This window comes from Amblyomma mixtum, chromosome 1, assembly GCF_055824585.1.
Source record: "Amblyomma mixtum isolate Tamu chromosome 1, ASM5582458v1, whole genome shotgun sequence".
Lineage (NCBI taxonomy): Eukaryota > Metazoa > Arthropoda > Arachnida > Ixodida > Ixodidae > Amblyomma > Amblyomma mixtum.
In genome coordinates this window covers 15,100,819-15,122,294 of record NC_143012.1, presented here as the reverse complement: position 1 = coordinate 15,122,294, position 21,476 = coordinate 15,100,819, and the positions used below count along the sequence as shown (strand labels likewise).

At 43.9% G+C, this 21,476-nt stretch overlaps 1 protein-coding gene across 3 annotated transcripts; it reads right to left on the bottom strand.

The window, feature by feature from the left end:
- Nucleotides 1-1,437: 1,437 nt before the first annotated feature.
- LOC149365540 (F-box/WD repeat-containing protein 9-like) lies at nt 1,438-21,241 on the bottom strand. Of its 3 annotated transcripts, XM_089543810.1 has the most exons (9): nt 21,071-21,239; nt 20,222-20,442; nt 18,324-18,463; nt 15,233-15,352; nt 14,789-14,901; nt 10,823-11,066; nt 6,619-6,738; nt 3,896-4,066; nt 1,721-2,718 (listed from the first exon to the last, which is right to left on the bottom strand). In XM_089543810.1, exons 2-9 carry the CDS (start codon nt 20,424-20,426, stop codon nt 2,632-2,634), a joined length of 1,200 nt encoding a protein of 399 aa, XP_089399936.1. In that variant the 5' UTR covers nt 20,427-20,442; nt 21,071-21,239; the 3' UTR covers nt 1,721-2,631. The 3 variants fall into 3 exon arrangements, with proteins under 3 accessions (XP_089399953.1, XP_089399945.1, XP_089399936.1); XM_089543827.1 differs by having other exon boundaries at nt 1,438-4,066; nt 21,071-21,186; XM_089543819.1 differs by lacking the exon at nt 3,896-4,066 and having other exon boundaries at nt 1,645-2,718; nt 21,071-21,241.
- Between the last annotated feature and the right edge of the window lie 235 nt (nt 21,242-21,476).

The following is a 21,476-nucleotide window of genomic DNA, read 5'->3' as shown; positions in this document are numbered from 1 at the left end:
AGATTCAAGAGCGGCTGTATGCGCTAAGTGCGCTATTCACTGGGCTACAAAATAGCACGGCTGCCATGTCAACGCTGCGCTAGATCTAGGAATAGTGTTGTAGTGTTGTAACAGCTCTCCATCAGCGTAATGTTCTAGATCGTCATTTAAACCACTCCTCTTCCATTATTTTGCAAGCTCAAGTTTTTCAGGCCTGTCCTTGTAGAAACTGTCCCCATCTTGAATTTCAACATGCACTACTAATGGAGTAAAGATATAACCAAAGTCCTGGAAGAGGAGCCTGCTCCTCTTCATGAATCTAGCCTTGACACGTACTGTTATTGTCACTTTTTCAGTCTTGTTTCCCTGCTTGCTGTTTCTTTTGCAAGATACAAGAGTTAGCAGTTGTTTGTGGATGACAACCTTTAAGAGGAGGATTGTCTTCAATACGAGGGGATGCTGATAAGTCATGGGCTTTACTATGAAACGTAATGGTACAGGAAGGAAACTTGCCACTTATTCAACATATATTCTCCTTAATGTCAATGCACTTTATCATCTGCCCTGCAACTTCTCTAGGTCCTTCGGGAAAATAGTGTGTGGTTGTGCATCAAACCAGCAGCCATGACATCTCCTCAGGTACAAAAATGAGTGCCCTGCAAGTGTTTCTCGAGCTCTTGAAACAGATGATAGTCCCTGGAAATTAAATTGGGTAAATAAGGTGGGTGTTGTGCTGTCTGAAATTTTATATAGGCCATATTCTGAACGGTTATGGAAGCTTGTGAGCTTGGGCGTTGCAATGCAAAAACTGTACTCCCATTGACAGCTCTTCCTGACCGACTGTTTTGATCAGCTCCTCAAGCCCAAATTTGCATAACAGGGCAATATAATAGGCTTCTGTGACCATGGCAGCCACTTCATGATAATCCACAAACACAACTCTATTGCCGTCCCGAAATACGGATGCCACTACTTTTCGGGCAATCTTCGCGTTCAGAATTTCTTTGGTTGCAGTGAACCCGGGTATTTCCACTAGTTCGACTACCCTTTGGTCACGGGTTCAAACAAACAGAACCTTGTTTCAACCTTTGTAAGAAGCCTACCCAAAAAAATTTGCCGCATCTGCCTAAAAATGCTGAAGAATGGCCTGAGAAGTCTCCAAGAATTCATGCTTCTGGTCAGCATTTAAACATTTGGGGACCAACTTTGCTGAAGCCTTCGTCATGTCTAGAACATCACTCTGTATGCTACTTAGGCTCTCGTGGAATGTGTAGGGTCTCTGCTACGCAGTTAGACGATATCCCTCTGGTTTCAAAACTCATTTTGTGAACTGCATCCACAGGTCTCTTGGGATGTTTTTCATATTCAGTGCTGAAATGGGATGTGACAACCCACCATTTCACTGTGGCATATAAAGTGATAGTGTTTGCTGCAGTTTCTGACAGAGTATCGACAATATCCTTTGCAAACTTTCTTCTCACAGAGAGAAAATTCAGCACTGCAGGGTACTCCTTCGGCGTGAAGTCCACAGCGATCATCAGCTACTACAGTTCCAAGACCAAAAGAAATAGCAAAAATCTAGGTTAGAAGAAAAAAATCTGGCCCAGAATGCTATATAATCATAGGCTTTCGAGTAAAATCCCTGATGTTGTTATCACACTTGAATGAGGGTGAAGCTTGAGACTTACACAACCATTTTTTAAATTAAGTGTTAAATTTTTCCTTTAAAGCTTGTCCGAAATAAGTCTCAGCAACAGTTTTATTGTACAAAAGCATTAAAACAAGTTACAATTTGCGTGATTTGATCGCCAGGCACAGGAGACCAAAATGGAGCAATGTCAACAAAAATTACTAATCACAAATATAAATTACACATTTGCCGCAAATAACATGGGTTAAACATTCATGAAAACACCAGTTATAAATATACTAGCATCAAAGTGACTTGTATGATTTAATCAAGAACATGCGCACATGGTACTGTCAACAGGTAATATATAGGTACACTCACACTAACAGCACGAGCTGAACATTTGTGATGGTGGCAAGACAATACCAGCAGTCATCATTCTTACCAACCAAACAACACAGCATACATGAAAATATTACAAAACAACATTGTCCTAAATGACAAGGCGCGTGATAGAAGGCACAACTTTGCATTCCTAAGCCAGTAAAGAGACAAAATAAATGCTTCAGCTATACAAGCTACACCTCTTTGGTCCTCGCCTCATGCAGGAGCACGATTTTCATCCTCCTGAACACTTTTTATGATGCAAATGGTCTTACAAACTGGCTTGAAGACAAATATCTTCACTAAACTGTTCATTGGCTAGGTTGAAAGCAGCTGCTCAAGATACCAAACCATATATTGTTTTTACATTGAAACCAGTTCACTGGTGTCCCTCATAGCCTGAGTCGCTTTGGGACGTTAAATCCCCATAAATCCAACCATAAACTAAACCAGTTGACTAATGTTGAAATCACACGACAATTTTGATGGTATGCACCAAATATGGTAGAGTAGACCATTCTCGTTTTTTACTCAAGATCACAGCTGCAATATAAGATATGCTCCAAATGGTCATATCATAGTAGATCCTTCACTGATAACACTGTGTGTTATCACAGCACACGGCTGTTCCTGAGTGTTTACGCAGCCCCTGCCCCACACTTTGGCCAACAGATCTGGAGGTCTTCACTGCACGCCACTGCCAAAGTCCCGCCTTCAAAGTCGAACTGCATGAGAAAAATGCCAGGAGACAAGCAACGTCATGAGCTATGCAAAAAACAGTGCTATCTGGACGTCGTCATAAGAGTCTATCCCTTTTTGCACAGTGTCCCAATTGCATAGTCCTACGTTCCCCCATAACTCTGCAGACAAAAAAGTCTGTGCGGCCCTTTTCGAAGCACATCTTTTGACTCTGCACAATTAGTTTTAACCACCATTATTCTCGGTTCAGACCGCTTTACTGAATAATTCCGCTTGAGGGCAGAGGTGGGTCTGAAGTGCCAATCTACAACCACGCAACGCCTTTTTGGATTGTTGTTGCAGTTGGTTCCACGTTCCACAACTATATGCAAAACTGTACACAAAGTTTTATTCTAACCTGTGGAGTAAAAAACAAGAAACTGAAGTTTATCGGATTGTTGGTGACATGCAGACATAACAAAGAATTGCCAGTGGATGCAATTTTCACAGTGTGCCCAAGGTACCCAGTAGAAACTGATTTAGGAGTGCATGCCTTTGTTGAAAGCGTTGTGTTTCCCGATTTTTTAATGCATATGCACACTGTTGCACAGAACCAAATAAAGCAGGTTCAAAACCTTATCCTGAAGGTTCTTTTTTGAACATTCTCAAAACCGCGCTATAACTGTGGCCGTTATAAGTGGGTTCGACTGTACTAATCGAATCTGCACAATTTTTGAAGGGCCCCGTGACTACATGCTCTTTTTACATGCAAGTCAGGCAGAAAGGGCTGGAAGTTGAGACATATGCGGGTTCCTCAGTGCCTTCTGAAGGATGCTGGGATTTCCCAAGGCCAAAAAGATTTACCAGACATTTACCCTCGTGGTAATGTGAATTTCAGCGACAGCTGCATTGCTGCACTACGTTGATGTCAGTTGAAGTGTGTTGCAACTCCGGGTACGTGATTGTAGGATGTCTGTTGTGTTTAATGCTACTACACTCGCATTAGTGCCACGGGTAAGCTGCAGTGAATCCCTTTCGCTGACAGTGTTACAGCAGTCTGGTGCAGTAATCAGTCATGGGCAGTGGGGTGCAGGGCACACGGACAACGCCATGATTTCACCGAATGTACCTTATACAGCTGCCGCTGTAGATGACCAAGAACCATGGCATCCAACGTCTAGTACACCAATGGCAAAGCATGCAAAGAGTAACGGGAGGCCTTACGCATGTCGCATACTCCCGCTCGGGACCCTTGAAGATCACATCAGGGTTGAGAGTTGGCTCCAAAACTACCATGGGGGCGTATTCGAACGACACCAGCACACTACCCAAGGTGTGGCGGATGCCGGTCACTCTGCCCGGCCTTACTTCTTGTAGCGATGATAAGTCCACAGTCTGGTGCCAGGAAAAAAAGAACAACTGCTGCTCAACAGTCAGTCTAAGCGAGTGCCAGCCCCCCCTCTCTCTCTCCCCAACAAACTATGACACCGCATAAATGGAGACACTTGCACGTTTATTACATGACATTCCCACAACCTCAAGTTTTCCTACTTGCTATGAAACCTGAAACTTGACTACCGTATTTTCCGGTGTATAAGACGCACGCTTGTTTAAGACGCACCCCAATTTACCCAGTTAGGCTAGTGAGGATCAGTTAAACACGCTTGCGCGACCATCACGAAATTCACCGTACCTGTGAGAAATTCTTAAGCAATTATAAGTGGTCGAAAAAGGCAACACTCACGCCATTCCCACCCACGTTTAAAAAAAAAAAGAAAGAAAAAACTCTCCCATATGTCCAGAAGAACATTTTATTTCTACTTAAAACCTTGGAAGTCTTCACCTTCGGATGCGCTATCAAAAAGTTCGCCCATTTCTGGAGGCAACGCGACTGAAACATTCTCTTCGCACTACATACATGGAGCAAACAAAGTTGCAAAGAGTGGCTAAAAAAAGAACGCCAGCTTGTCCTGGCTTGTCTTGACAATGGCGAGAAGCGTGATTGTCGTCACCTTTGGCATTTCACATTACTTTTGCTTGGGGCTTCCAAAACGGTCGCGTGTTTGTGATCCCGGAAGTCGTCATCTCCGCCGTTTCATGATAAAGTTCACCTAAAAAAAGTTGCACACGGCGGTCCCCATATTGCAGTATTAACTGTGTTACAACCGCATCATTGGTAGTGATATTTTTTCGGTAAAAAAGGCTTGAAAATGAACCTGAGTAATTTCTGAACTCGCAAATAAAACGAAAAATTTGCATATAAGAAGCACCCTTGTATAGGACGCACCAGCAAGATTTCTGAAAAAAAGCCGCGTCTTATACACCGGAAAATATGGTATAGTACATTGAAAATATTTTTCCCTAAAGCTTTCTGGATCCCGTCAATTTCATGCATGTCTCATTATATGCTGCTCCTGATTTCCTTGAGCAAAACTTACTGTAAGCTGACAACCATGGGATGCCTGAAACACTGTAAAACATCATTTACTTTTACAGCATGGTTGTGTGGGACTGAATTTCACAGCAAGCAGTTAGCACTGCCAAAGTCAGAGGGCGCTAACGCAATTTACTAGTGCCATCTGGTGGTAGAAGTCAGCATGATAGACATCAGGACCACAGTTATTGATATTGATTCAAACAAACTAATTCTAATGCCCCTACCAAACAAGCAATATCAATGCCCATCGAGTCAATGCGTACCGGAATTTTCTATGGCAATACAGATGCATCAGTGCCACATAGCCATTTTTAACGATCACTGAGTATCAAGCATGCAGTCCAACGGATAGGGCTAGGGGTAGCAATAATGAATGAAAACGTGAAGTGAAGCAGTAATAAAACGAGGCAAATACTTAAGTGCCATTTTAGAGCGCAGCTCTTAGGCACCCGTTTCTGCGTTCCATTGCAGTGGGCGACGGCAACATAGTTGGTGTAACACGCCACTTTATTAGAACTGAAAATTGCTTCAAAAAGTATTATGAACCAATTCACAGATGGAAAGGCTCAAAAGCTGAAAAATTTTGCAACTTTTTTTTTTCCCCCTCGCCAAGATGGGTCTCATCGAGCTATACACCCGCTTGCAAAAACAAAGCACACCAAGAAGACCAGTAAAGAAAATATAAAAGCACAGTGAAAAGTTTTTTTTTTATAGTTTTGCAGTATTCCGCAAGCAAAAATATGCAAGTAGGTGCATCGTTTTATATTTTCTGGCACTTGAAACATGTGGGACACATGTGTCCCGCTACTGCGCAAAGGGTTATGCAGCAAAGCATAAGCACCTGGCAATTTTTTTTTTATTTATCTGCTTCTGAACTGTACAACAACTATGTTCATGCTCAGAAATAAGCTGAACAATAAAGATAAGCAGCAACGACAGTAGTGAAACCAAAGTCTTACAAAGAAATGCAATAAATTTTTCTTCAAAGCCCACATGACGTGACGGCAGTCCAGCGGTCAGGAAGACACCAGAAAGACTTGCAAACGAAGCTCTTTATTTGGGCTGACTTGCGCCCGCAAAAGAACTGAATCACTCGGTGGCGGCGTAAGCAACAAGCGTGCTCGTCAATAGTCGAACTACGAATACCCGCTGCTCGCGGCATCGTTCAATTTAAAGCCGGCAAGGAAACTTCGAGATAACAGGTTGAGATCATCTAGAGTAATCTGGAAACACGTAGATGCAGCTGTTCATGGCTGTGAACAATCGAGATTAGACCGGTCGCTTCTCGCATCACGAACAAAAATGATAACACCCCCTTTCTGCGGCCTTGCGCGAACGAACGGACGGGCAGTATGATGCATTTCACAACGATTTGCAAGGCTAAGATTATGTTGGTTTTCAGTGCGTTTATGCTGTCTCGATAGAAGACCTGAACAGACCAGAAAAGGCAAAGACTGACTGGGAACAAAGACGACAGCTTTGGGCACTGCCTATGACATCTCAGACATACCTCAAGGATCTTGAGTGGAGTTGTTGTCATGTCAACGACACAGACGCTTCCATTTCGTGTGCCCATCCACAGCTGCCGGGAATCAAAGGACAGAGCAGTCGGGTAGTCCTCTTTGAACAACTGTTTGAAAAACAATTTCAAAAGTGGTTTCTGCGAGATGCACACACAAAAAAAAAATGCAAACCACAACTGCACATTTCTAAGGCACTAAACTGGAAAATTGCAGTGGAAAATTTCAAATCCCACGAAGTGAAAACAAAAAATCTGCAATATTCCGTGGGAAGCTTGCGTTAACGCATGTGGCTCTTTGCGTAGAAGCGACCGCGCGCTTTGCCTTAACGAGCCAAGGGCATTAAGAAGTTGGCTTTGCCGCGCTGCTCATGAGCCTAAAGCGGGTGAGCTTGCTGTGGGTATCTCAAAAAATAGCAGAAAAAACAAAACAAAAAATTGCGCTACAAGGCGCTTTTTGACACAGATGATTCAAGAAAAAGAAAGGAAAACTCGAATTATATTTTTACTTTCGAGAGCCTCCAGTTTTGCGACATGCCACAAGAGCCTATGGGTGTGCTGCTGCCAGAACCACAGCGCCTGACACGTTAGCTTTTTTGAGCAGATGTGGGAGCAAGCGTCTCAAGACACCAGCAAAACTTTGTTCGTCTCCGTACTCTATCTTCAAGATTAGTCGGACGATTAAATTTATCATACTTCCAGCAGTCTGTTATTCCTGATGACATCCACAAACACAGAATTCCGCAAAAAATGATAAAATCCACTGCTATTAGCAATTTGCTGCTATCTGAACTAAAGCTGCATTCTGAAACAAAAAAGATGAAGCAAACAAAAAATTTTCAGTGCCATACTATGTGCTTGTAGCAATAGAGTTGCCACTGAGAGCATTTCGGTCCAGTGACTGGAGGAGAACAATGAAAAGACTGGCTGCTTTTCACAGTGGTGTAAAAAAAAAAACTCATGTCCTCAATTTTTTATTGCTATGCATATCTTTTTCGCGATGTATAAGATAGGTCTCCTGAATCAGTGAACAGCTGTTAGTTCGCACACTCTGCCCAATTGCCCTTCCTCGTATACCAACTTTTCTGTAAGTTGTGCAGTGCGTTAAGCCATGCTTATCCAACTACACCCGGTTCTTGCTCTTTAGTCACCAGGCGGACAACAGGCTTCATGCCTCAAAACTCGACAAGCTGATCAGTCCAATGTTCACGCCACCTGTGGCAGTGCATTAAACAGCTCAAGACCATTCAAAGGGGGCAGGTTCATATGAACAAGGATATCTATTGACAGAGCTGAATTGTGGTGTCCCTCACTGCTAACCCATAAGGCTGGCCTCAGGTTCAGCCTCAGGTACAGAAAGAGTTTAGTTTATGGGGTTTAACGTCCCAAAGCGACTAAGGCTATGAGAGACGCCGTATTGAAGGGCTCCGGAAATTTCGACCACCTGGGGTTTTTTAACGTGCACTGACATCGCACAGTACACGGACCTCTAGAATTTCTCCTCCAAAGAAATTCCAGCCGCCGCGGCCGGGATCGAACCCGCGTCTTTCGGGTCAGCAGCCGAGCACCATAACCACTGAGCCACCGCGGCGGCTCAGGTACAGAAAGAATTCCATGGTATGTATATGATCAATTATTACGGTTAAGCTTTGAAACACAGACAAAAACAAGGAAATGAAGAGTAACGGGTAGTGAATAAAATTTTATATTATAAATCGTGGGGTTTAACATCTTGAAATGATACCAGGGATGCTGCAGTGGAGGGCTTCCGATTAATTTAGGCCACCTGGGATTCTTTGATGTATGCTGACATCGCACACCATATAGGTTGCCAAAGTCAGCAAGTGTCACCAGAAGGGGTACTTCGCCAGAGCTCCTTCATCCCTCAAACTGCTATTGTATAAGACATTAATACGTCCAAAACTAGAATATGCCGCATCCATCTGGGACCCTCATCATGAAAACCTTATTCATTCACTATAAATGGTCCAACATAACGCAGCCGCTTCATTCTGTCCAACTATAATAGGGCCCCTAGCATATCTTCAATGAAATCAAGCCTTAATCTGCCATCCTTACCTTCCCGTTGCAAAATGTTTCGTATCTGCCAATTCCATAATATCTTTCATCATGCACACCTGCGCAGTGAATTAATCTCTCCCCACATCACCTATCATCAAGATTAGATCATGCCTACAAAGTCAGTGTCCCATTTTGTAGAACTAATACTTTCTTTCAGTCATTTTTACCTCGAACAGCAGCAGAGTGGAATCACCTTCCCGCACCAACAGCAACCATCAAAGATTACCAGCTTTTTAAAGGGACACTGAGGAGAAATTGAAGTTGGCTTGTATCAGCAGAATATCAGCTCCTGATTACAAAAACGCCACTCATACTGACAACAAAGCTCTTGTAACGTAGAAAAGAGCAAGAACCAAAATGCAGGTATCGCCGCCACAGGCCAAACTCGCAAGTACAAGCGTGATGGCGTCATAGGACAAAACAGTGTTGCTAGAACCAATAGTTCTAGCAACACTAGGACACGAGAAGCCACAAATCACTGAGGCACAGCAAATGCATGCGCAAATCTCCTTGACGTCGCCAGATGGCGCCACGTACCCGACAGCTACGCGCGCTCCTGCAGCGCCGGGACCAATCAGCGCCTGCTCACAGCGGTATGCGGGCTCCCGGTATTCCGCTAACGGTAAACAAGGTACACGGTATGCTAAAGGTGTCTATTTGCGAGAACTTCATTGACGACTTCTAGAACGGGATCCATTGTAACGCTGGCAAAACGCCGGTGCAAACGTAAACGAAGCGACGGCCGCAATAGCCGATAGATGCCTTCAACGTGCGGCCGGCGGTAGCTTTCTTTTCGGCTGCTGCTGGGCCGCACTGCTGGCCGCCAGAAATTACGGAGTTTGCGTTACGTCATGTCACGTCATGTTTCTCGTCACTTAGTCCTGTGTCGTCATAGGAGAATCCGAAGTTTGAATCAGAGCGGCGGGAAAAACTTTTTCAACTTCGAATCCAAATTTCTTAGAAATAAATGCATCTTTCGCTGCCGGCCAAGTGGCAACAAAGCCATGAAATGCCGAACTATCGGATTTTGCTATAAAGAAAATATTAATAGAGCTCTCCTCAGTGTCCCTTTAAGAACGCCTTAGCTAACATTGTATGATTAGACACATCTATAACTTTTTTGATAACAGCCCCGTTAGTTTATTGTATTAAGTTTTTTTTCCCTGTAACCACTCCCCTCTCTAATGCCAATGGCCCTGAGGGTATATGAAATAAATAAATAAATGCTTACCTGCTCCAGAAAGGAGGGAAGGAAACAAAGTAAGAAGTAGATGCACTGAACATGCTATGCAGTAAAAATCACACTAAATTGGGCTCCACTTAGCACTACAAACAGAAGCCGCACTAATCGGAAACGAAGCGTAGAAAAAGTAATAACAAAGAACAGCAACACTGCAACCATGCAGTGCAAAGCATGCACATTAGAATAAGACAAAAACAGGAAGGAGCAGTTGTCCAGTGGCTTCAGAACACTGCCATTACGACCACTGGCTGTACCTTGTCCATCTGTCCCATACCAGACAGGGCTGCCCTATCCCAGCAAACTCCCCAATTCAGTCTTTCCACCCAACTTTCAGCTGCCTCCATTTTAGGTTTGGTTTGGTTTATGGGGTTTAACGTCCCGAAGCGACTAAGGCTATGAGAGACGCGTCCATTTTAGCCTCGGGGAGCACCGAACAGTTTTCAAAAGGTGGCGAAGAACTTTAAATGTCTCGACTTCCATCCCCTCTTGCCTATGATATGTGCAAACAAAAAAAAAAAAGGCACACAGACGTACAAGTCCTCATAAAAATGGTCAAACTCACTAATAATGATCGGCTGCATGACGATGCAGTCAGCTGTGAGCAATTACAGTAGTATTAGTTGAATATAAAGTGGGTAAAAGGCAAGGTGGGTGGTTCAGGCATGCCTGAAATTAGGTGCTCATGGAACCCAGAAAGCACTCCAAGGCACCCAAGACCAGTTCCCTAACAGACCGTCAGTTCTCAGTCAAATAGATTACATATTCTGCGCAGGTTCATTTTTTTTTACCTCTTGATTTCCAGTTTAAGATGCACCAAAGATCAAATCAAAGACCAATAATAAAACACCGATGATGAAGAACTTGGCTCACCATGGCCAAACCCCGCATGCCTCTCCAGCAGCGTCGGTCAATGGTGTACATCCTTGACCCAGCGGTGCCAGCCAAAACCATACGATCGTCAGCGGCCATGCAGATGATTGCACCCCGCCGGGTGTTACAGCACGGGGAGGGTTCTCCAGGCTCCCGCGGGTCATAGCGGTACAATATTCCGTTAAGACAGCCAAGGATCATCTCTCCACCAGACTGGCTCATTGCAAGTACCTGCTTGTCCATGCTGCAACAGTGAAAGCCGCCGCCAGAGACCTAAGTTCGGGCAGGAATTTGACAAATGTGTACAGTACGCTACATAGTGTGAGAACACAGTGATGGCTGTAACGCCATGCCACATGTGCAATGAAAAAAAAAATTACAGGGTTGCACTTAAAGACTCCTCAAAAGCCGAAATGCGAAAGCCTTTTCCTGTCCTCTCTTTCTCCCTCCATTTTTAATTTTTTTTTTGTTTTTATTTCATTACATATATGTTGCTTGTGAACTGTTGCTTAACCAACTTTTACATTTTATTTTATTTACCATACAACTTATGGTTGACAGTTCATGTGGACAACTTCCGTCTACAACTTCCGTCCACTTCACTCATGAGGCAAGAAATGCTGCCTTAAAACATTGTCAACCGAAGGACTAGCACAGCTTAACCTCTGTCCCACTGCCCCTCTCCCATTACCTTTGCACTCTTTCTCTGTGTGGACGTCTACGCCAATGTCACGAATCTGAGGGCTGATGCCAATAACAGCTCTCGCTGTAAAATCTCTCCTTGCTTCTTTCTTTCCAAGCATTCATGTTTCATAAATGCCTCACTGAGTAAGTGTGAGAGCTGCTCGTGAAGCATGGCTCTCAACTGTCTCTTGTCTGATGAAGGCATTGCACGCGCTTTTTGTAATTTGGTTATCGACTGCAGCTTTCAGTTTCACCTTCCCGACCGGTTCCCTGCTGGTGCTGCGTCTGAGTGATAGCTGCCCCAACTGTGCACCATTTGCTGCGCAGGGGGGGGGGGTCATCGGATTAACTTTGCTGCAAGATTTTTTCTGAGGTGCAGTGGTATCAGCGGAGCTACTGTACAGATTACTACCAGCCTCATTGACACTGTCCTTGTGTGATGTGCTTTAAAAGATAACACGACTTTCAGCAAAAATTTTATTATTCCATGATGCATTTAGAAGAAATATTTTGAGCAATTACCAATAATTGTATGATTGCTCTCACAAAATTTCACGGTTGTGTCTCCAGAAAATTGTTGTCTGATATACATTTTTTCCTCTGAATCTTGTGAAGAGGCTGCAGAATCAAGAAAATCTGGCGTTCTTAAAATTTTTTTGCAATGCAGAAATTTTAGTATTGAACTTCATGCAACGCTATGTCCATTGACATATCTAGAGTGAGAAGAAAATTTCATACAAAAAATTTCACACTCACAAATTTGAAAGGAAGAAGAAAAGATTGTTTGGAAAAATTGATTTTTTGGCTACTTTTGGGGATTTCAAAGCCACATGCCCCCTGAAAGGGACACTGAAGACAATCGGATTTTCGTTCTTGATAAAAAATTCTGATTGTTCTAGTTTTTTCTAGCTCTGCTGACGTTTACTCAACAGTACATCATGCGTTTATTGCTGAAAAACTTGGGACTTGAAAATGAATTTGATTTTTCTGACACTTGATTAAAACTCATGATGCTGACATTGAGAGCATTAAGGATTCCATTACAAAAAGTTGATGCAGTCTGCCCTCAGTGATCTGCAATAAATGTATCCGACATTATTGCAGCTTGCTTGTGAAAAACACCTAGGACAGCAATATCTGCATTTCATTTTTTTTAGCCTTTGATAGCTGCTTGCCATTGGAGAATGGTAATCAATTAATACATTTCAATTTGGCCTCTGTGCTCTTTCAAGAAGCTTCAGCAATGATGCGTGCATCAGAGGGCACAAAAGCAATTCTTTGAGCATGGCTTCCAATCATTGCTCTTGCTTAATTCAAGCATGTATAAAACTTTCATTGTTTGCCAAGCAATCTGAAGGTTGCTGTTTGTCTTTGCTGCTATACGATCGAATGCCGTGTGAGAGGAGAAGCATCAGTTTTTCTTCGATTTTCTCGCCACTAAGCTCAGGCGATGTTCAGACTGACCTCGGCTTAGACTCCTGTTCCAAATTTTACTGGATACTGGTTCTTCGCCAGATGACCCCGCAGAGCAAATGACACTTTTATTTCAACTGTTTGAAGAAGTTCATATGTACATGCAGCAGAGTACAAATAAATAGATTTAATTTATATGTGGTGATACGATCAGTAGCTTCAAAGGGACACTGAGGAGAAATTGAAGTTGGCTTGTATCGACAGAATACCAGCTCCTGATTACAAAAACACCACTCATACTGACAACAAAGCTCTTGTAACGTAGAAAAGAGCAAGAACCAAAATACAGGTATCGCCGCCACAGGCCAAACTCGCAAGTACAAGCGTCATGACGTCATAGGACAAAACAGTGTTGCTAGAACCAATGGTTCTAGCAACGCTAGGACACCAGAAGCACAAATCACTGAAGCGCAGCCAATGCATGTGCAAACCTCCTTGACGTCGCCAGATGGCGCCACGTGCCCGGCAGCTACGCGCGCGCCTGAAGCATCGGGACCAGTCAGCGCCTGCTCACCGGCATTAGGCAGGCTCCCGGTATTCCGTTAGCGGTAACAAGGTACACGGTATGCTAAAGGTGTCTATTTGCGAGAACTTCGTTGACGACTTCGAGAACGAGATCCATCGTAACGCTGGCAAAACGCCGGTGCAAACGTAAGCGAAGCGACTGTAGCGACGGCCGCAATAGCCGATGGATGCCTTCAACGTGCGGCCGGCGGTAGCTTTCTTTTCGGCTGCTGCTAGGCCGCACTGCTGGCTGCCAGAAATCACGGAGCCTGCGTCACGTCATGTTCACGTCATATTTCACGTCACTTAGTCCTCTGTCGTCATAGGAGAATCCCAGGTTTGAATCAGAGCGGCGGGAAAAGCTTTTTCAACTTCGAATCCAAATTTCTTAGAATGCATTTTTCGCTGCCGGCCAAGTGGCAACAAAGGCATGACATGCCGAACTATCGGATTTTGCTATAAAAAAAATATTAATAGTGCTCTCCTCACTGTCCCTTTAACTCTGCTAAAGGCCTGCTCTGAATGTGAACTGATCTGTGGTTCTGCCTACAAGCACATTCCAAAACTGTTAGCGTAATAGCAAGATAAACATCACAAATTCTTAATCAGCAAATCTTGGTCACCTTTTGTACTAAGCTAAAACTAGTTGCTTCTTTTATTAATAAATTTCTCTGCTGCTTTAACACAATGGTGCTTTTGCTGGAACAAGTACTCAAGTTATGTAGTGAGATTTTTTTTTTTTCATGCTGATCACGATACACAGAACACAAGTCAGCTAACTAGATTAACCTCAAGTGCTAGCTTATGCTGTTTTCAGCCAAGAAAATGCACAAGCAGCTCATTTAATTTATTTTTCTTCTATGACAGCACAACATCAATACATCATGTAAATGTTGCACATATTCTTGTTCTTTACTTGACATATATACTTTGGAGTGACACACGTTTTAGCACTAACAATGAGTACAAAAAACAAGCAAAAAAATAAATGAAAGAGAACAAAACATGCACCTGAAATACACACTTTCAGTGCTGAGACAAGCCTGTGATCTTATTCAAGCAAAGAGAACATGAACCGCTGAAAAATGAATGGCACACAAAAATGGAGCAGAAAAAAAATTTTCCAAACTTTATTCACCGAAGTAGTGTGTGAAGTTCAACTGAGAGTCAGCCTTTTATCGCATATTTGCTCCAAGGCTGCCAATTACACCTGCAGGTTGCTAAGAGACATAGAAAGATTTCTGTGTAGCTAGCAAACTGCACAACTTCGAATTAAACACTAAAAGTAGGACACCTCAAACTCACGTGAAGCTTTTGAGCTCTCTAAGTCCGCTTTCAATGTCCCACAACTTCAGCGTGGAATCAAATGAGCTGGACATCAGTGTGTTTCCCATTGTACGCAACGCCCAGATCCATGCCTAGAGTAACAAAAAGAAAATGATTTAGGTTTAAGTTTTATAGGGATTAAGATCCAAAAGCAACTCAGGCTATGAGGGATGCCATAGTGGAGAGCTATGGTTAATTTCTACCACCTGAAGTTTCTAAACATGCACTGACATTGCACAGTACAACGGCCTTTAGCATTTTGCCTTCATTGAAATGCAACTGCTGTGGTCAGAATCGAACCCGCATCAGCCGAGTGCCATAACCAATGAGCCACCGCGGTGGCTCAAAAAGAGAATACTGAATTAAAACGTGTGTGAAAAGGTACTCTGATGTGGCCCCCGCTTCGTATGTGCCTCTACTCACTGCATGCGCTTCATCAACCGAATGCAGGAGAAGATCTTCTTCTTCAGCAACGTCTCGGTCTCCAAAACTCCAGATCTTGAGTGATCGATCTCGAGACCCAGTCACACATGTGGAGCCACCCTGAAAAAAAACATTTTTCTTGGAAACACATCTTGAATTGCCAAGAGTACTTTCCATCTTCCAGCTTTCAAGATTTTTTTTTTTTCAATATGGCACAATAAACCTTCAAGCACTTTTTCTTCAAGGTAACACACGAAAAAAATCCTTAAATAAGTTTTTTGAACTTCTTGAATTCTTCGAGAAATTTTTTTTTGTCAAATGTGAATTTCAACTACAATTTTCCAACAATTTTTTCAACTTTCCAACACTAAAAAATCTTTCTCAATACAACAGAGGTTAGCTTCTCTAAGTAATTTTAAAACATGAGTGGTAGTTTGTAACCAGCTAGACCTTACTGTACCTGAAGAAACTCCTGGGTGTTGGACCCAGATTCACAGGCTTAAAGCTAGTCATCTTACAGGAACACCACAGAAACAATGTATATTATATTGATGACTGCTATCATACTTCTTTTCTTGCAGTAAACAATGTGGAAGTGCCCAAGAGGAGGCCTGCTAGCGGAGGCGTGGCATCAATTTTGAACGGTATCACTTTAAGATTCAGTTTGTGATCTTAGTGATGTTGATGTAGTAAAACTGCACATTAACATTCAGTGTAAAGCCAAGGTTTGCCCCGATGGGGTGAATACTAGGAATGACAAGGCTGATGAAAACGCTACTTCGTTTTGTTTGTATGAACTTTGATTGGCACAAGGTCAGAGGGCAACGCATGTTCAAATGATGAGGCAGTGAAGAAAGTTGGCAAAACAAGACACCTAGCTTAAAGGGACACTGAGGAGAAATTGAAGCTGGCTTGTATCGACAGAATACCAGCTCCTGATTACAAAAACGCCACTCATATTGACAACAAAGCTCGTGTAACGTAGAAAAGAGCAAGAACAAAATACAGGTATCGCCGCCACAGGCCAAACTCACAAGTACAAGCGTGATGACGTCATAGGACAAAACAGTGTTGCTAGAACCAATGGTTCTAGAGACACTAGAACATGAGAAGCCACGAATCACTGAGGCGCAGCCAATGCATGCACAAATCTCCTTGACGTCGCCAGATGACGCCACGTGTCCGGCAGCTACGCGCGTCTGCAGCATCGGGACCAATAAGCGCCTGCTCAACGGCAGTAGGCGGGCTCCCGGTATTCCGCTAGCGGTAACAAGGTACACGGTATGCTAAAGGTGTCTATTTGCTAGAACTTCGTTGACGACTTCGAGAACGGGATCCATCGTAACGCTGGCAAAACGCCGGTGCAAACATAAACGAAGCGACGGTAGCGACAGCCGCAATAGCCGATAGATGCCTTCAACGTGCTGCCGGCGGTAGCTTTCTTTTCGGCTGCTGCCAGGCCGCACTGCTGGCCGTCAGAAATCACGGAGTCTGCGTTACGTCATGTGCACGTCATGTTTCACGTCACTTAGTCCTGTGTCGTCATAGGAGAATTCCAAGTTTGAATCAGAGTGGCGGGAAAAACTTTTTCAACTTCGAATCCAAATTTCTTAGAAATAAATGCATCGTTCGCTGCCGGCCAAGTGGCAACAAAGCCATGAAATGCCAAACTATCGGATTTTGCTGTAAAAAAAATATTGACAGAGCTCTCCTCACTGTCCCTTTAAAAGACCCACTCAAGCTAGAACAGTAGCTATTCTTAGCCATAACACCCCATTTGTATTAAAATACTACTTACAGCTACAGGTATAACACAAATTACGAAAGCTAGCGACAGTTCAGAAGAGGTGCCTTCACAAGAGTAAGCACTTTTTTTTTTCCCCCACGAAAGTAACAAAAACGTGTCACTTTTGTCTGAATACCAGTCAGGTATTCACTATAAATGCGCTCATCACCCGACAAGTACCAAAGACCAGCAAGGAACGATGGTATGGCCTTCTAGTCACTGCACATACAAAGTGCACTACAACGAATGTAAAAAGTGCTTGAGGCTGCTAAGCAAGCTTTGAAGTGAGGTGCGCCAAGGTTCACTAAGTCACACCGAATTACACGGAGTTCACATTAACTGCAGTCTACCAGTTCCTTATTGTGCATTACGCTTTGCGAAATGAAAGCAATGACACATCTTTAATGAAACAGTTCCTTGAGTTGGTCTCGCAGAGTATCATACAAAAGCAGCTAATACCTGAATTGTTGGCACTGCAGCCATTGCTTTCAAATACATACGTCAGAACGTTCACCTTGCATTGCATTGGAAGAACTGCATAGAAAAAACTGGATGTACTATAACAAAAAAGTGGTAGCATGTGCCATGACTATCACAGCTATCTCTACCAAGGTTGTACTGGATGCTTGACATTCATTGTAAAACTTCTAGGGGTTGGCTATAGAAATTCTACACATATATAAACAGGCAAGCCTTGAGAACTGCAGCTTTCGCACTGTCACGGCAAGTAACACTCGAAGCCCACACACTCCCACGAAGAAATGCTAACTGTTAAAGCGATGTACCATCATGCTTTGCAATTCGATAAAGCACTTGAAGGAATAAGCTGAGAAGCTGGTTGGTTGGTAAGTGGAGTTATGCGTCCTGAAGTGACACGATGGACACCATAGCAGAGGTTTTTTAATTAATTTAGAGCACCTGGGGTTTTCTAACGGGCATTCTTGCATTTCACCTCCATTGAAATATTGCCATCACAGTCACTTCGATACTGGGACCAAATGCCAAAGCCACTGAGCCACTGCGACGGTAAAGTTGAGGAAATTGCTACTTTGCTTTCTTTATTTCAACTCTGACTGGCCCAAGGTAGAGGTTAAGTTGAAATGTGTCCCTGACCTGCAGCAGTAATTTGTGCTGTTCTCCCTCATTTACTATGCGTAAAATTTTGAGAGACTTATGATAGCCATTATCTGCCAGCAGTTTCCAGGTAATGTGTACAGACACTAAACCTTACTTTTAGATAGCCAACTTCAAGCATTAAAGCCAGTGCCATCCAAGTACAGCTTGCTCCACAGGCGACATACGTACGTTCATCAGCAAGACTGAGTGTATGGTCCCAAAGTGTGCGTCACTGATATGGACAGACCTCATCTCTTCCTCCCAGTTGGTCCATTGGTTAAACTGGCGCTCCCTCTCAATGCATGCTTCCTTCCAGTCAAAGTCTTCCGCTGATATGAAAAACATGAAAAACACAATAAGAAAGCATAAGACTCCAGACAAAGAAACGAGAAACTTGGATGACGTTTAACCTACCCTTAGGAGTACAATGTGAGAGCATTAGAGAACCCTCCCACGCAAGTACGCCTTCTCTTTCAGAGATTGATAGAACGTGAGATGTCCTCATACTGTTACTGGTGCAGTGGTGCGGCCGGTAACCTATCTGCCACTGCCCCGAGTGCCTTTGGTGGGGCTTGCTAGACCCAGATCGCTCTTCCCAAGCTACCATAAGGCTCATTTTTGCACAGATAGTTATTTGGGAGGCAGTCTATCTCTCAGCCAATGAGCTGATGTGCTGTACCACGGTAGGTGGGTGGCATTTGCACTGAACTTATTTTAATTGATTTCGTTGCCACCTGCCCACCACAGTAGGTGGGCCATCTGTTTTTTCGTGACATGGACAAACACAGGCTTTTGTCGTGAACAGGACCTTTGATTTTATCGCAAAAAAACATTTTCCACTAGCGGCTTAACCTACAAAGTGGCTGCAAAGTCTCTCGCGTGGCTCGATATATGATAACTAAACTTTTAGTAAACCTGATCCACGGTTTCTTGTAGGGGGTACAGGCCTTAAGTTACACCTGTGCTCTCATTTTGTGTGGAGCAGCTGCTGTAAAAAGGGCCCACCAGTGTCTACACAGTTCTAGTGGTCAACTCTAGAGAAGTGCCATGCTTGCTAAACCCTGCAAATGTGAAGAAAAGCTTCTGCCCTCATAAATATGAGCACAGACTACTAAATTAAAAATTTAAATCAACATTTTATTAGGTACTCAAGAGGCCTTCAGTAAAGACCTCTAGATATTTCAACGACAGCATGACGGAACACTAAGCACTCATAAAAGGCACCTTTATGGGGCATTTAGGAGAAAGCACAGCACATGTACGACCATGCTTCATGAACCCAACTTCTTAGCTAAGAACAAGGATCAATCAGCATGTGAAGTTTTAGAAGCAATGGCAATTAATGACAATCATCAATGCTGTCCAAAGGCATAATATGCATTGGGAGTTGTTCGGCGAATTCATAAGGTGGAGTAAATATGTAATAAGGGAGCAATTCTTCATTTGCATCCACAAAAGTGCAGCCATATGGGTACAAAGAAAAGTATTTTGTGAGCACGCGTTTAATTTCATTATTTTTTTCCCCTCATCTGGAGTAGCCTGCCAGGTTGACAACCGGGCAAACCTCTTCTGTAATCATTGAAGTATGCCTCCTCTTCCTATATGCCCTTTTCAAACTTCGCAGAAAAATTCATCCTAGTCTGGGGATTGAACTACAGAACACTGGCTATCCGGGGCAGTTTCCCTCCTAGCTCGGATCAGTGTCAATGGCAGCAGCATTGATCTGTACAACAATAGTGGATCCAACAGCACCACAAGGGCACTCCGGACTCTGCAAGGAGTGCAGTCTCTGCAAGGAGTGCAGTCACAACAGAGGGAAACTATTCATGCTTTAAACCTGTCAACGGGATGGACGAAGGAATTTTTTTTTGGTATTCTTTTTGCACAGTGATTTCAGTGCAGTGTAATTGCTTGAAGCATGCTGTGCATACACTTGAGCAGAGCATACATACACTCGACAAAATAAATACGTTGAAAGCTAGGCCCATCAAGTCTTCTTTGTCTGCATCGCCCATTTTGCTATGACATGTAACAGCAATCAGCACCGATTGGTCCAAGTTTCGCCCAGGAGTTTTCGCGTGGCTCACCCGCAGGCACGGGGTAAGGCTTGGGCCAGGTAGCGGCGAGCTTCGCCTGCCAAAAACTGTCATCGCCCAAGAGGTCTGCGAAACGGGTGCACAGCTTTGAGACCACCTTGATTATGAACGGCGCGTCCAGCAAGGAGAAGATCTTGAAGAGGATTTCGGTGGGCAGCGCCTCGAGCGATGCGTCCGTCTTCAGCGGCGCAGGCATGGCTCGGTGGACGCACCTGAAACAAACACCGTCAAAGCTGCGCCCAACTTGAATGATAAACTGCACTACAATCTTGTTCATTCGAACTCATGCTTTGGTCCTGTCAGTTCATATGCTTTGGTCCTGTCACTCGAACTCCCACAAATTCTGACGAATTCTCGGTGCCACTCGTATAAGAATTACCCCAGACTGGGCAGGGAGACACTGCATCGTTCGGGACACCGCACAAAGTATCAACTCCGCTATTGGCGCCAAGTATCAACTGGAGCAAGCAAGCGCCAAAAGTGGTCAGACACAACTTTTAATGAAGCGACTCTGTGACAAACATTTCATACACTGCAGTTTTGATGAAGCCACTGAAATGGCGAGGTGGAAAAAATTGTGACCGACAGAGCATAAATTGCAAGGACCAGTTACCGTGTTACCTGTCGAACACGGCCTACGCACTTGAACAAGTGTACACAATGGTAAATAAACAATGCAAAGGCTTGAAAGTTCTGTCAGAAAGCTCGAAGCTCAAAGGCTTCCTTTTCTTGTGAGCTAAACCATTCAACCGTTGAGCACAGCCGGTGTGGTGTCAAAATTTCAACAGCGCGCAGCTCTTCCCACGCAAACTATCCGAAATAGAAGCGAATGCTGCTTACCAACGGCTAAGGCACGGGCTTTTTTTCTCAGAGTCAACGGCAAAAGAGCGCCCAGCGACGATATCACATTTTTGGAGACGCGGAAAGGCTATCCCGAGTTTGCGAGTTTGTAGCGAATCAGCTGCTCACTGGGCGAAACCGTCACATTCGCGCACAACAAAAACAAACGCACGATGTTATGACAAACTGATGATGATATCTTATCGCTGGCAACAGCAGCGTCACCTTGACAACCTTTTGTTTTTAACGTTCTTTCAGGTTTGAGTTGGTTCATTGGGGTTTAACGTCCCAAAGCATCTCAGGCTATGAGAGACGCCGTAGTGAAGGGCTCCGGAAATCGCACAGCACACGGGCCTCTAGAATTCGGCCGCCGCGGCCGGGATCGAACCCGCGTCTTTCGGGTCAG